The sequence below is a fragment of the Palaemon carinicauda genome, chromosome 30, assembly GCF_036898095.1.
Source record: "Palaemon carinicauda isolate YSFRI2023 chromosome 30, ASM3689809v2, whole genome shotgun sequence".
In the NCBI taxonomy this organism is placed as follows: domain Eukaryota; kingdom Metazoa; phylum Arthropoda; class Malacostraca; order Decapoda; family Palaemonidae; genus Palaemon; species Palaemon carinicauda.
Window position 1 is genome coordinate 66896075 of NC_090754.1, and position 16038 is coordinate 66912112.

General features: G+C 35.4%; 1 protein-coding gene across 2 annotated transcripts in view; it reads left to right on the top strand.

Annotated features, from left to right (window-relative positions):
* Positions 1 to 16038, top strand: part of LOC137623243 (juvenile hormone epoxide hydrolase 1-like) — a 90500-nt gene that overhangs the window by 9031 nt on the left and 65431 nt on the right. For both annotated transcript variants that reach the window (XM_068353986.1, XM_068353985.1), the window contains exons 2-6: positions 9354 to 9536; positions 12674 to 12852; positions 12954 to 13189; positions 13855 to 13987; positions 15082 to 15284. In XM_068353986.1, the coding sequence (XP_068210087.1) occupies positions 9354 to 9536; positions 12674 to 12852; positions 12954 to 13189; positions 13855 to 13987; positions 15082 to 15284 (934 nt within the window). The remainder of the gene's footprint in view (positions 1 to 9353; positions 9537 to 12673; positions 12853 to 12953; positions 13190 to 13854; positions 13988 to 15081; positions 15285 to 16038) is intronic.

Consider the following 16038-nt stretch of genomic DNA (forward strand, 5'->3'; position numbering starts at 1 on the left):
TAGGCTATATATATATATATATATATATATATATAATATATATATATATATATATATATATATGTATATATATATATATATATATATATATATATATATATATATATATATATATATATATATATATATATATATATACACTGCAGGACAAAGGCCTCAGACATGTACATGCACCCTTCCATTCGCGTCTAGTTATGGTTTTGCTGTGGCAATTTATACCCGCAAATGTACATAGTTCGTCAATTCATCGTCTTTTCATCTTTCCCTTGCTTTTGTAATCTCTAGGGACTTATTTTGTTATTCTTAATGTCCATTTATCATGGTGATTCTCATTATATGCCCTGCCCCACATCCATCTCTTTAAAAGTTATTTTATATTATTATTTTATAATAATTTCATTGATATACCGGAAGCTGAGGAAGACCTTGATGTGTCCATGAATGAATTCAGTGTGTTTGAAGTAGAAGCTATCATTAAAAAAACTCAAGAGATGGAGAACCTCTGGATACGATGAAATAAATACTGAGGTGATTTTAGATGAAAATGAAGTGACTCCCTGAAAACTTACAAGATTATTTTGAAAAATGTGGTGTGAAGAGGCAAAACCTCATGAATGGGAGTTAAGTGCTGGTGAAAAAAAAAAAGAAAAAAAAAAAGAGATCTGACTGATTGCAAGAATTACGGAAGCATCACACTTACGTCAATTGTCATGAAAATATGTAGTATGCTTATTCTAGAGAGACTCGAGAGAAATATTGATGAAAATCTGAGATGAACAAGCAGGATTTAGAAAAGATAGAAGTTGCACTGAACAAATTTTCCTGTTGAGACATAAAGCAATGCGTAAAATATAGAAATCCACTTCTGATGGCATTTGTGGACTATGAAAAAGCCTTTGATAGTTTGCACCGGCCAATTCGTGGAGGTCCTCCGTTATTATGGACTTCCTCTTAAATATGTAAATTTGCTTAAGTTTGTACATGAACATAGCAAGTGCAAAGTTATTGGAGTCCTATCAAATGAATTTCCGGTGAACAGCGGAGTACTCCAAGGGAATGTGTTGTCATCTATGTTGTTTATCCTCCTCATGGATTTTGTAATGCATAGAACGGTTTATGAGCGTGAAGAAGGATTGGTTATAAGAGTATCTAATGAGTATGCTGATGACGTTGTTCCTATTAGCAGAACACCACAGGATTTGCAATGCTTGCTTACCAGAATGTATGAAATATCAGATGATGTTGAGTTCATGATAAATAGAAGAGACAGATGATGACAGTAGAATATACAATGGAAGGTAAAATATAATTAGAAGGAGAAAGGATGAATGAGGTAGAATTGTTTAAATTATTTAGGAACTATATCTAATACAGGGGCTATAGAATCTGAGTTTGATAAAAGACTGAAAAAAAAAAAACGAGACAATGACTAGGTTAAGTAAGATTTGGAAATTAAATCGCCTGAAATTGCATATAAAAATCAGGCTATATATCAGGTTAGGGAGATCTGTGTCTGTGTGAACATGAATCATGGTATGACAACGAAACAATCTCCAATAGATTATGTAGATATGAAATAAAACCCCTCGGAAGAATACTGGGAGTTAAATGGCAGGACAGTATTAGAAATGAAGCTATAAGAAAGATTACTCGAGTGCCAATGTGGATGAGATCATGGCGAGAGGTAGATGGAGATGGTTTGGGCATGCTTTTCGCACTACCCCACTAGAGATTAGCTCACCAAACTCTCAACTGGGCTCCACAAGGCACTAAAAGAGTTGGAAAACCCAGGTCTACATGGCTGAGGTTTTTGAACCGTGAAGTAGGATATGATGAAAGGATATGTATTGTGATTTAAAAGCTCAAATTGGAGACAATTGGCAAAATCTAACCGATGACCCTTGAGTTAGTAGGCGTAGGCCGCAGGAGGTTATGATGATTATGATTATTATTTATAGTAGCAATAGTGGTAGTAGTAGAAACAAGCTAACAGGACTAGCAACACGTGAATTAGTAGCAAATTATTAATAGCGTCCAAAATGTTTTCTTCTAGCCTACGTCTCTTTGAAAGTGTCGAGCAGTAAATGTATTTTTGGAAGCCCTCTTGTGTCGGCTCACGGAAACAGTTGATTAATCTCATTTTTTTTTTTAAACTTGAACTTTTATTTTTATTATCTCTTAGAAATGTAACCTTAATCCCATTAGACGAGTAGGTCTAATCATTGATTAGAACGTAGGTCTAAGGCCTATTTGTGTATTCGTTTAAATGTCCTCTGCCTCACGTGAACATGTACATTGCAAAGCAAAACTCTCTCTCTCTCTCTCTCTCTCTCTCTCTCTCTCTCTCTCTCTCTCTCTCTCTCTCTCTCTCCCCCAAAAGGCGCCACGTAATTCATACCATGAACCCCTCTTTCAGGTTTTCTTGATATATTAGCCCCATTAGATAAAAAAATACTAAATCTCGATCTTGTAGAAAGGAATCACGTTTGTGTGTTTGTGCTCGGATTATTGAGCATCCAATTCATGGTGATCATGCTGTTGGTGAAATCAATCACGTCAGGATGATGACTCCGTGAAATATTTTACGATTCTCTGTCACTTTAAAGCGTTACACTGAGGTAGACCGTTAATTTTAGATTACTACCATGTAGCGATGAAATCGATTTAAAGGTACTCCACATATTATTATCGCTTTTGTGCTGTTATTGTTGTTAAAAGCAGATAACCTGAATCATAAGAGTCAAGTGTTATAAGCCTAACGGTCCAAATAGCTAGAGGAACTCGGTAGTGAAAAGGTACTAACAAACTAATGACCTATAGAAGATAAATAAGAACCCAAAATTATATTATAAAAATTTTTGAATAAATGAATAAAGTAAATTATGAAACAAGATTATTCAACCTGCTCAAAAATATAAGAAAAAAAGCTCAGAGTTTATCGTATAGAGTGTTACGTCGTGGATGGTATATTATAGGAAAATTCGATTACACCTGGGTTTAGCATTAAGCCCGTTTCTATATGTGGTGGTCATGTATGTGTTAAGTAAAGAGATCATAAATGGAAAGTTGTGGGAGTTATTGCTATATGCAGATAAATTTGGTGATTTCTGTAGAGAGAGAGAGAGAGAGAGAGAGAGAGAGAGAGAGAGAGAGAGAGAGAGAGAGAGAGAGAGAGAGAGAGAGAGAGAGAGAGAGTATAATAATAATAATAATAATAATAATAATAATAATAATAATAATAATAATAATAATAATAATAATAATAATAATAATAATATTAATCCTCTATTTCCAATTGTACATTGGGTATTCTACATAAGTAGCCATATCAGTATAAAACATTTTGAATTTAACTCTTACATAAAACTTGGTATAGGTTAAGAATATCAAAATCAGTAAAAATAGCAACAATATAAATACCATAGGAAACTATTTGAAATTATGTATAAAAGTAGACAGTCATAGGTAAAATGAGCTTCAAATAGAAATCCAATAGTCATGAATTATCAATAAATAAGTATATGAAAATACGTACAGGCAATAAAAAAAACGAAGACAGTTCTAAAAAGATGGGATATGTAGTAAAAATCAGAGTCATAAGATTTTCAATAAATAAGTCTTAACTAATATGTACAGACTCAGAACCCATTTTGAATTAGGATACTTGGATTTAAAAACTACAATGTGGTATCAGTTAGTAAAAGATATGAAAATGAGCCAGATTAAAATCTAAGAACAAAGTACTAATAATGAAAAGAACAATTAAGACTCTGTTAAAAGTAAACTCCTTAGTTTTGACTTGAAAATGGACACAGAGCCTGTTTCTTTTATTTCACGTGGCTGTTCATTATACAACACTGGACCTCTGACTCTGATTTGCCGTGAGCCAATACTAGTTTTATGTCTTGCAACATACAAATCATCCCTTTGGCGTGTAGTGACATTACTGAATAAAGATACTGGTGGGAAACTGTATAACCAATCTGGAATTTTATTATTTAAAGCTTTATATACCATAGTGCACATGTCATGAGTATACTGGTCTCTTATTTTCAACCATTCCAATTCCTTTAAATGTGGAGTTACATGTTCAAACTTTCTAACGTTGCCAACAGCCACTCTTGCTGCAAAGTTCTGCAGCTTTTGTACTCTTTGTAGCTGTGATTTGTTAGTACATCCCCAAACTTTTAAGCAATATTTTATAAAACTTAAAGCTAGTGACTGGACGACTATCTTACGAGTACTTGACTCAAAATGATCTTTTACTCTATTTAAGTATATAAGAGTACCCATTACCTTTTTATACATTTCGTCTATGTGACAGTCAAAGTTCATGTACCGATCGAAATGAACACCTGAATTTTTCACAGTCGTCATTGGCTTAATTATATTTCCATTGAAATTTATCTGTACCTCATCTCCAAAATCTGACACATATTGCCTTGATCAAATAATGATAAACTGTGTCTTTTTCTCATTTAAAAGTAAGCCATTTCTCAAAAAGTAATCTTTAGCTCTGTTTAGAATGTCTTCTGCCTTACAAATCATGTCGGCTATATCCTTAATGTCACCTTCTATTAGTATTTGCGTGTCATCAGCATATTGAACTATAAAACAGCCAGGTATTGATGTCACAAGATCATTAACATATACCTTGAAAAGTATAGGGCCGAGAATTGATCCCTGAGGTACTTCGAATTGAATAATTTTCTTCGATGATACAGTACCATTTAGCCTGACGGACTGAAACCTATTCTCTAGGTAGCTCTTAAATCAGCTCTGATCAATATTCATCAACGTACATTTCTCCAATAATATGGCATGATTCACGCCATCAAAAGCCTTAGATAAATTTAGTACTAAAAGTAAGGAAGCATTTTTGTTGTCTATATTTTCATAAATCTTGTCAGATAATTTCAACTGGGCTGTTCCAGTAGACAATTTGGTCGGAATCCATGTTGGGTTAAAGAGATTAGTTTACTTTCCTCTAAAAATTCAGTTAACTGATTTGCGATAATTTTTTCAAGTACTTTCGATAGAACAGGTAGCAAGGAAATGGGACGGTAATTAGAGATATCGTCGGCATCCCCGCTTTTGAAGAGCGGAATGACATGGGGAATTTCCCATATGTCTGGATATGAATAAGTAACAATTGATGTATTGATAATTATCGTGAGGTAAAAAGCAATAACATATAAACCATCTCTAATGAAACGTATACAAATACCATTAGATCCAAAGGCGTTAGTTTCTTTCAAATCTTTAATGACTAAGATTACTGTGTTACAGTCCACTAGCCCTGGTTTAAAACTATCGACTAGGGTCTGTTTCCAAAGGCATGCGGTTATGGAGTTCTTCCTGTGTTTTTTCAAATGTCTTTCTCCCCACCTCTGCAAAGAATTCGTTAAACTTTTCAGCTTTATGTTGCAAATCATCTTTGGTATCACAATTCAGCATATTCGTATCGCTGTTTATTCCATTGAAAAGCATATTATTAGTAATCTTCCACGTAGCAGCCATGTCACCTTTAGCATTCTTAAATTCTTGTTTGTAGTACTGCTTTCTACTATCAGTTAACATCGAGTATACCTTTTTCTTCAGTTCCTTATGAGTTTCTCTAAGCTGAATATTTTCTCTTTGAATTTTTAGTTTTTTCACGTTATCTCTTACCATTATCGTCTCTTTAATGGTATCAGAAATCCAAGGGGCAGGAGGACGAGTTACTTCTCTAGTAACCACAGGTGCGCACATATTTACACAGGATGTGAAAACATTGGTTAAAATTTCTACTTGCTTACTTACGTTATCGATACTTAAAATTTGATTCAATATGTGAACATTATTCATAAGTAGAGAGAAAAGAGTTTCTTGAGAGTAATTTTTCAAGCACCTAAAAATTTTAAATTAGTTTGCCTTTTCGGTTTATGAACGTTCAGCAAAGTTAAAATATTCTCGTAATCTGCTATTGAGCTAGGGGTCACCTCTGATTTTGTTATCATATATTCAGAATTTGTAATGACTAGATCGATAAGAGAGAGAGAGAGAGAGAGAGAGAGAGAGAGAGAGAGAGAGAGAGAGAGAGAGAGAGAGAGAGAGAGAGAGAGAGAGAGTGGTGGCTTGAGATTAAATGTAGATAAGACTGAAGCTATGGTGAGCAGTAAGTAAAGGCAGGGAGAGGATAGCCATACAAGAAAGTAGAGGCTTTGTTATGAAACGAGTGGAGTAATTTAGAGACTTAAGAAGTGAGGCTGAAATTGAGATTAGGATAAAAGCAGCGTGGGGAAAGTGGAGGGAGGTAGCAGGTGCGGTATGTGATAAGAAAGTGCCAATCAAGACCTTTAATAGGTTCAAAGGCCGCTCGTGAATGGCAGAGGTAAGGAACAGTGACATTGCCCAATTAAGCAGGACAATGCCCTAGAGACTGACCATATTACAATATGATCAGCGCCCAAGCCCCTTTCCACCCAAGCTAGGACCCAGGAGGGCCAGGCACTGGTTGGTGATGACTCAGCAGATAGACCTATAGGCTCCCCCAAATCCCCCATTCTTAGCTCACAAGGATGGTAAGGATGCAGTGACCAATGGAACTAACGACTCTGAGCGGGACTTGAACCCCAGTCTGGCAATCGCCAGGTAAGGACGCTACCTCTAGGCCACCACAACCATATAAGGCTTTCAAGCCCGGTGTCGATGTATAGATTGGAAACGTGGCCTCTTAAGACGAAAAGAGGAAGCAAAGTTTGAGATAACAAAGATGAGAATGCTGAGGTGGATTTTGGAAGTATCACTGCTTGAAAGATTAGAAACGATGAAATATAAAAGAATGGCAGGCTTAGTAAAGATCACAGAGGTGTTTAAAGATTGTTACGACTGAGATGGCATGATCATGTGTTGAGGGTGGATTGTGGGGAGGAAATTAGGGGGCTTGGGGAATCTGTTATCATTATTATTATTATTATTATTATTATTATTATTATTATTATTACAAGCTAAGCTACAACCCTAGTTGGAAAAGCAGGATGCTGTAAACCCAAGGGTCCCAACATTGAAAAATACCGCAGTGAGGATAGGTAATAAACTACACGAGAAGTAGCGAACAATTGAAATAAAATATTTTAAGAACAGTAACAACATTGAAATAAATCTTCTATATATAAACGATAAAAACTTAAAAAAAGGGTAAAATAAGATAGAATAGTGTGTCCAAGTGTACCCTTAAGACTACCCCAAGACAGTGGAAGACTGTGAGAGGCGAGGCTATGGCACTGTCCAAGAACAAATGTGTTGATGTTGGAGTGTCCATCTTCTAGAAGAGCTGCTTACCATAGCTAAAGAGTCTCTTCTACCCTTACCAAGAGAAATATAGCCGCTGAACAATTACAGTGCAATAGTTATCACCTTGAGTGAAGAAGAATTGTTTGGTAATCTCGGCATTGTCAGGTGTATGAGGACAGAAGAGAATATATAAAAGAGTAGGCCAGACTATTCAGAGAGGGATCCGTTATAGCACTGGTTGGCCAGTCTAAGGACCCAATGACCTTCTAGCAGTATTATCTCAACGGCCGTTGCACTGATCAACCTATTACCTGACAAATTCAATAAGGATGTAGAAAAAAGAGATAAGGTGACAGATGATATGGAGAGAAGAGGTTTGGTGGAAGAGGGTGCCTCTGATGGAAGGCATTGGAGAAAGCGTAATCAGGCAACCAACCCCTTAATGTAGGGATATATGGCATAAAGAAGAGTAGACATAACGCCCAAGTCCCCTGCCAGATTCTTTTATGACCTCCAACCAATCCTCTCTTACTCTCTCAGATAGATAATGCCATTCGACTCCCAACTTCACTTATATCAGTCCCCAATGCTTGTTCTACATAGTTGACGTGTGTGGCCCAACTAAAAGTTTCAGTTCGAATTGTGTTCTTGCAAACCAATGCCTAGTACTCATTACAATGCTGTCTTTTCAAACTTTCTAAAACGTCTTAAATTTGTCTCATTATTTTACAAAGATTCCCTTCCATGGCTATTCTCTAATGCATTTTACTATAGTACCTCGATATTATGGCTATAACAACAACAAAGTGATGATACTGGAATCTCATTTGTACTAATGATTGTAAAACTGTGAAAACAGCATCTTGTAATATCTTGGAGTAGTATTGTTCCTCAAGATTGTTGCTTACCTCATTTGCACCCCCCCCCCTTCCCGTTAACTAAGCTACCGTTCAGTTTTGTTGATATGTCCTGTCTTTACCTAGAGACCCTTATCAAATCGCTATACTTGATAACGATGATACTATTCTAAGTTAAAAGTCTTTGCAAGCGTAAGACCTTCAGATAATTTTTAATTAATACTAAAGTACTATGAATGCGAAGAATATAGAGGTCTAAAGATTTTGTATTCTTAAGCTATAATTTACATTGTTCTATTTGGGACTTACGCATTATATTATTATTTATTCTTTTCCTCCTCTGGATCTACAGGTGGTACAAGTGAACATATTTTTCTTCCAACAACAATTCATTTTCAGTAACATACTCTGGTGTTACCTACAACAAAACTAGTTATACTAAGAATAGAAAACTCCTCTTGATCCACTCTAAAAGGAAAGATACCCAGTAAATACAGTTGGTGGTGTAAATAAGTTTAGCAAATGAAATAATTATGAAACAGACAGATCAAATAATAAATGGCCCTGTCCTTTCTCTTATTACTCCCCCAGACAACTGAAATGGTTGACATTATTATGAGCTGAACGACCTGGTTTTTTTTTTTTTTTTTTTTTTTTTTTTTTTTTTTTTTTTTTTTTTTTTTTTTCGCCTAATTGGCAGGTCAGCAGGGGATTAAATGGACTGCTTATTTTATTTTATTTCTATAGCCAGAACTTTTGTATAGGCTGCCAGTTGAAAATATGCCAATATCTGACCATCCTTATTTTACAGTATTTGACAATTGTATATATTTTTTATTAATACAACACCCAACACCATAAAACTGTTCAACTTATGGATTCCACTGCATATTTTGATAAATATTCACATGGAAATCTTGATATGGTCAATAAAATTTGAACTCTGTTCTCCCAACCCAAATATACTGAGGGAAGGGCAAAGTAAGAGTTCATTGTGCTAACGCCGTTGTATTGACAAAGAGTTCTTTTGAGCATGTGGTCTACTTCATTTACAAGAGGATGGGGTTAATATGACTGTGAAACTAAATATACCGTTATAAATTAACCATACCTTTTTATTTAAACAGATTTTTTTTTCATTGGTTAGCCATTGTATTTGTATTACATCCTGGTCACAGTGACATTTAGGTCTAGGTTTATTACAACCTCTTAATTTTGCAGATGGGAGTCGTTAAGCTCTTGCTCATGAGTGCCTTTGTGGCGGGGGTGTCCTATAAGGTGGCAGAGAAGTTGTTGGTGACACCAACACTTCCAACATTAGACCCAGACCCTTGGTGGGGACCGTGGGAACCTCAGCCTGAAGACACCTCAGTCAGGCCTTTCAAGATAGCAATACCTAAGAAGGTAAGTTTACGTAGGGAAAAAACACCAAGATTAACTTTTTTTTAGTGGGCAGGTTTTAGTTTCAGAAGTATTTTTGTAGTTTTTGTTGTATTTTATTAACACTGAAATAAAAGCAATACATTATTTCATAGGTATCATATAAATAAATTCCCTCAACGGGCAGGTTTTAGTTTTAGAAGTATTTTTGTAGTTTTTGTTGTATTTTATTAACACTGAAATAAAAGCAATACATTATTTCAAAGGTATCATATAAATAAATTCCCTCAACATCGAACCATTTCCTTTAAAAATTGGTGGCCCCGGAAGAAAAAAATAACACATTGGGCACTGCAAAGGTAGTCTTTACCTGCTGAATTGTATGACCCTCAGTAGTATTTAAACTTCCCCAACATTAGTCACTTCACACACCTGCAGAGACACTTCACCAGTATGTGACGAATCCCTCTCTACGCAGGGAACCTCGAATTACTGGAATTCCCAGGTAATTACTGGAATCCCCTTGAAAATTACCGAAATCCCCTACAATATCACTGCAAACTCAGAAATCGATAAATTTGTGTTTTTATTATTTTACATTATTTTCTAGTAAATTAATTAAATAAAATGTGTATTTTAAACAATTTTTCTATATATCCTTTACACATGTATTAAAGGGTACAGAACCTAACAAACCCACCTAACCTAACCTAGTAGCTCCCAGGTCACAACACCTAGCCAAGGGCAAGCCCCCGGACCCCCTTCCCAGGTCACAACCCCTATCTGGGGGCAAGCCCTTGGACCCCCTTCCCAGGTCACAACCCCTAGCTGGGGGCAAGCCCTTGGACCCCCTTCCCAGGTCACAACCCCTAGCTGGGGGCAAGCCCTTGGACCCCCTTCCCAGGTTACAAGCCAACCCCTAACCAAGGTTCTACCTGCAAATAATTAAAAAATATTAATGCTAAAAACATAAAAATAACGTATTTTGATAAAAACACATTATCGATTCCTAAGGATTTCCAGTGATATTGTAGGGGATTTCGGTATTTATCTGAGGATTGCAGTAATTCGAGGTACCGCTCCACACACTATTCCATCCTTGCGTTTCATAGATATCAAGGTCCTCAATGTCTGGTACATCTTCCAATTCGACTATTTTACCCTTTTAGATACCTGTACACTCTGGCACTCCTGAAGGATGCCAGAAAGCTTTAAATCTATCAATCAATCAATCTAACACTCCTGAATTATACTCTTACACAAATCCATTATCGCATATTCTTTCTACATGACTGAACCACCAGAAAACCCTTTGGTCCATTCCTTAATACATATTAACCTTTTTATTGCCTGTCTCTTATCTCCTATGTAGATATTTCATCTTAACAGTTTCAACCTTTACTCTTAAATTCACATTCAACATTCATACAGTACTTCATTTCCTTAAGGGAAAGTTGGCTCAGTGCTGTACATGCCCACTTTGGCTTTCATTCATATTCAGGTCTCTTCCTTATCTTCTGCATATATCATGTGACATATTTTGTTTCCCTTGAGTAACACCTTTTCTTAAATATTCCTGGTTTCTTTTTATTCATAACCCTACTTCTGCCCACACTTACTCTCGACTTTCCCTTGCAAACATATGCAAACTCACTGTCTTTACTTTCCCCAATCAGCATAGTTTAATTTGAAAACATATACCACTCCATGATTCATTCACATAAACGTCTTATTTCACAACTGAGCAAGTACACACACTGTCCTTCTTCAGGCCTGTCACAGCACTCCTTCCTTAATGGTATTGAACAGACATGGAAACATAACACTCCATTGTTTCAGATATACTTTCACACTAAAACAGTCAATCTTCTACCTACAGTGTAACACCATCCAAATTGTTTCTCCATTAATTCTATCTTCTGCTATATTCAGCCTTTTCCCATTATAGTACTTTTAAACATCTCGCCTAACTTGCATAACACACCCTTGATCCACCTATCCCCCTTTTCTAGAATTGCACTGGTCTTACCCAATCCGTCTTTCCGTTTCCTGTCTTTCTTCCGGAATTGAAATGCTACCAAGCACTTATCCTGGTATATTACTTAACACCATGCTCCTATGATCCTTACAGTGATTTTATTACCTATATTTCTTGCAATAGAACAGTTGTTTCTCTTGCCAATTCCTTTAAAACCTTCCCTTATCCAGAAATACCTTACAAACACTGGTCAGTCACTTGAAAACACCCCTTGCTACAGCATTTCACTTATAACCCCCATCACTAGTGTCTTTTCTTTCTTCAACCTCATAATCGACTTCCTTACATCTTTAAAAGTCATGTCACACGAATTTTTAGCCTTCTATTAATCCTTTCTAATCCTTTTAAGTCTTCCATCTTCTTATCCATCGACCCAGGACTGCATTCACGTTCTATAGCATCTCTCCCCTTCTATCTTAAATTATAATATGTATTTGCTCAGTATCCTACCTTTACAATTGGCCCTCATGTAGAACAGCATTTTATTCTTTAGAAGCTTTTTTTTTTTTTTTTTTTTACCCGTTATCTGAACCACACTCTATGCTCTTGTAAGCCTGTACCTGGATTTCTCTTGTGACATGCAGCTGTCCCTCATTATTTAAGGATATTTATAATGTAAGTATTTTGAGACAAGGTTGATTGCCCCTATACCTTTTATCCTAGTGGCAGTTTGAAATGGTTGCTAGCTCATTACAGTGTTTTTTCCGAACTTGTACATGCATGCCTTATTGACGTTAAAGTAAAAGAAGTCCTTCATATTCCTTCTAATGTAGAGGCCAGTGTGGGGATAACAATGTCCACAACTGGCTTATAACCATTAAAAGAAGGGTAAGGAAAAAGATTAGAGCTTAGCCTTGAAGAACATCATAGCTACTGCTACATCCACAGAAGTTGCTATCTGAGAGGATCAGGCTGAATCTTGAATCTTAAATACAGTACAGTGGCTTCAATGAAATCGTTCACACCAAGAACTGAGAATGCTGACAGGAATAGTCTCGATGGAATCAATGTATTTCTGATTTAAGCTTCAGTCTGCTCCTGCTGAACCATCGCCTGTGTGGATGCATTGTAAATGTGTATTGAATCTTTAGAGTCCTTTTTTGAAGAATAATTGATCAAACAGGATGTGGAGGACTTGCAAACCCGACTTGGACTTCCTTTAAGGCTAACGCCCCCCCTCACTGGTGCTGATTTCACCTACGGTATGAGTCAAGACACCCTTGATGAAATAGTCACTTACTGGAAGGTCAAGTACAATTGGGCCGAGCGAGAGAAGAGACTGAACAAATATCCACATTTCAAGTATGTCATCCTTGATTAAGATTTGAAAATAATGACAACAGTTATATCAGTCATAAATATAACAATAATGATAATCTTAATAATCACAACTTCTTTCACAGGACACGGATAGAGGGTCTAGACATCCACTTCCTTCGGGCAAATCCCAAAGAAACCGATAAGAAAGGTTTGAAAGTGGTTCCTTTGCTGCTGACTCATGGCTGGCCGGGTTCCTTTGTCGAGTTTTATGGCATTCTACCATTGTTGACAACTCCCCAGGAAGGCAGCAATGTCATCTTTGAGGTTATCTGCCCGTCCATTCCTGGCTATGGATTTTCACAGAGTTCTGCAAAGCCAGGTTTGATTGATATGCTCTTAAATTCACCAATGTCTAGCTCATTGTAAGGGGTAGGCCCTACTAAATGGTTTTCAGTAACTTCTTTTATCTCTAGTTCCAACTGAATTGTTATGTCTTTGTCTTATGATATGGTTAACTTCTTGAATAATTTTATGCTCTCTTTTGATTTATAACTGGATCCTTTTGACCAGCCCCTTGAGATTCTAGTGGTCATTTTGAACTACTCTGTAATTAGTAATAAGAACCTTTGATTGCACTCCTGGTTCATTGTGAGCATTTCATGAAAGGTTGATTCAGTCAAAGATTTAATGTTTTCAGCATTTTCTTCATTTAGTATTCTCACACTCCTTTTATGTATTTACCACTTGTAGTTACTATTCCATAGAATTCAGTGAAGTATGCAAAGATTATTTTTCAAAATTGTTCTAGTTTTTGCCCACATAATATACCCACAGTTGAAACTTCATCTAGATCATATCTTAAAATACTCAGCTCTCTAGATTATTTTCTTTTACATTACCATTATCCAATTTTCACCACTGACTTTAGAGCAAATCGTTAGAACTGGTAAGGTCAATGTTGACACAAAGTTAGTTTATTGACCGAGCAAGGTGGCTTAGTGGTTACATAACATCAAAAAGGTTAATAATTAAAATTCATTTCAGGTCTTGGACTTTTGGAAACATCACAGATCTTCCTGAAACTCATGAAAAGATTGGGTTACGATAAGTTCTACCTTCAGGGTGGCGACTGGGGTGCCCTCATTTCTAATTTTATGGCCACAATGTATCCTGATAAGTAAGTCACTGAATTTGTTTATGGTTTGTAAACTAAAAGTAAGAACCATAAGAGATGAAAATAGACATATTTTGCATGGTAAACCGTTCAGACATGAGTGGGAGTGAAAGAGGAATCATTGCAAGAAATCAAAGTTTTGTGAAAGGCATTATTTGAGAGAAGGCAAATAGCTCAAAAATGACCTTAACTAACCTAACTTAGACCATATCCCAACTTGAAAAATCTGTCATGATACCATCTGATCTATTTTTGCAATGATTAATTAAACATTACCTCTACAAATCAAGTAGGAGAGACAATGGTTCGTTACATACTGTAGTATCATTTATATTCTCTGGCATGAAAGTTCTCGCAAACGTCGAAAATTTTATGTTCGCGTGGTTGTAAATTTGCATAATTTTCATTTCAACCATGTAATTTTCCCATAATTAATGGTCTGTTTCGTAATACAAACTGACATGTTCATTGTTACAGTAACTGGGTTTAATTGACACTTTACCTCAGAGACGTTTAATACTAGTAACTGGTGCCTAATCAATTATCCTAATACAACAATCGAGGGTGTGAATATTTTTTACTAATTTTTTTTACCTTGCACATCTTTTCTTGTGTTTTTGAGAAGTAGAACCGCTTCACCAACTGTATTTGGCAACAAAATTAAGTTTCTGTTTGTTTTAAAAGAAAGCTGTCCACACCAAATGGTTAATAGCAACTCATGAGAAATGCAACTAAAAAAATATGTTATTTTCAGACGTTTTACAAAAGCAGGACTGTGAGCGAGGTGAAAGGATTTGTCATTAAAGTGAATAGTAATAGTTTATTAGTACATTTCAACATATTAATCATTGCTTTTTACTTATTATCAATAAAAAATAAAATAAAATGAAAGAAAAATTGTTTTGATTAATTAGTGGTATAAACACTACGTTGTATTAGCATTAGTAAGTGAAAGGAAAAATTATATACTAATTTTTCAGATGTTAGATTTATAATGGCCTGGATTTACATTCGCATAAGGTATCTTGCGCGAATTAATTTGGGCCAATATCTTCTTTGTGTATCTGGTAACATTGTTCCTCCACTTTTCTTCTCAGTATTTTGGGTGTCCACCTTAATATGGCCACTGTGAACACTCCTGGAGTAATGCTCAAGACGATGTTGGGCTCCGTCCTACCAGCTGGAATTATTATTGCAGAAAAAGATCAACAGAAGCTGTATCCGATAGGAAAGACATATTCCATGCTTGCTCGTGAAACTGGCTATTTACACATTCAAGCTACTAAACCAGATACTATTGGTGAGTCATGAATGATTTTAAGATGCATTTCCCCTTACTAATTTAAGGAACAGAGGTGAAAGATTTATCTTAATGTGTTTATATAGAAGATTCTTAACTCTATTAAAGTAGGAAAATGAAAGTTTCTCAACATTACATATAAATGATGTAAATTAAAGGTTTTACTCTACTTTATAGAGATGTGCAGTAGATAGAATTCTGCGAACTATTTTTAAGGTATGTAAGTACAGTAGAGGGTTTGCAACTTATATTGTCAATTTTCAAAGATGAAACAATTGAATAGTTCAGTATTTAGACTGGATTTCTGGGACTGTGCAAAATCCCAGACTATGTCCTATATGCCCATCCACCTGTAAATTGATATTAGCATTTACTAGGGTCAAAGAAACGGAAGTTGGGACAATAATCTTACTCTTAAGGTCTAACTGGGAGATACTAGAAGGTCTAACTCATCTGGTATAACACCCTTCAAGAAGGAGACTATGTATGGCAAGAAAAATTATGTGTAGGTACATTTACTATACATATACCCTGTATGTATATATTACGTATATGTACAATAAATGTGCCTATATAAATGTGTGTGTGGACTTTATATATAGTACAGTATGTATATATATATATATATATATATATATATATATATATATATATATATATATATATATATATATATATATATATATATATATATATATATATATATATGTATATATATATATATATATATATATATATATATATATATATATAT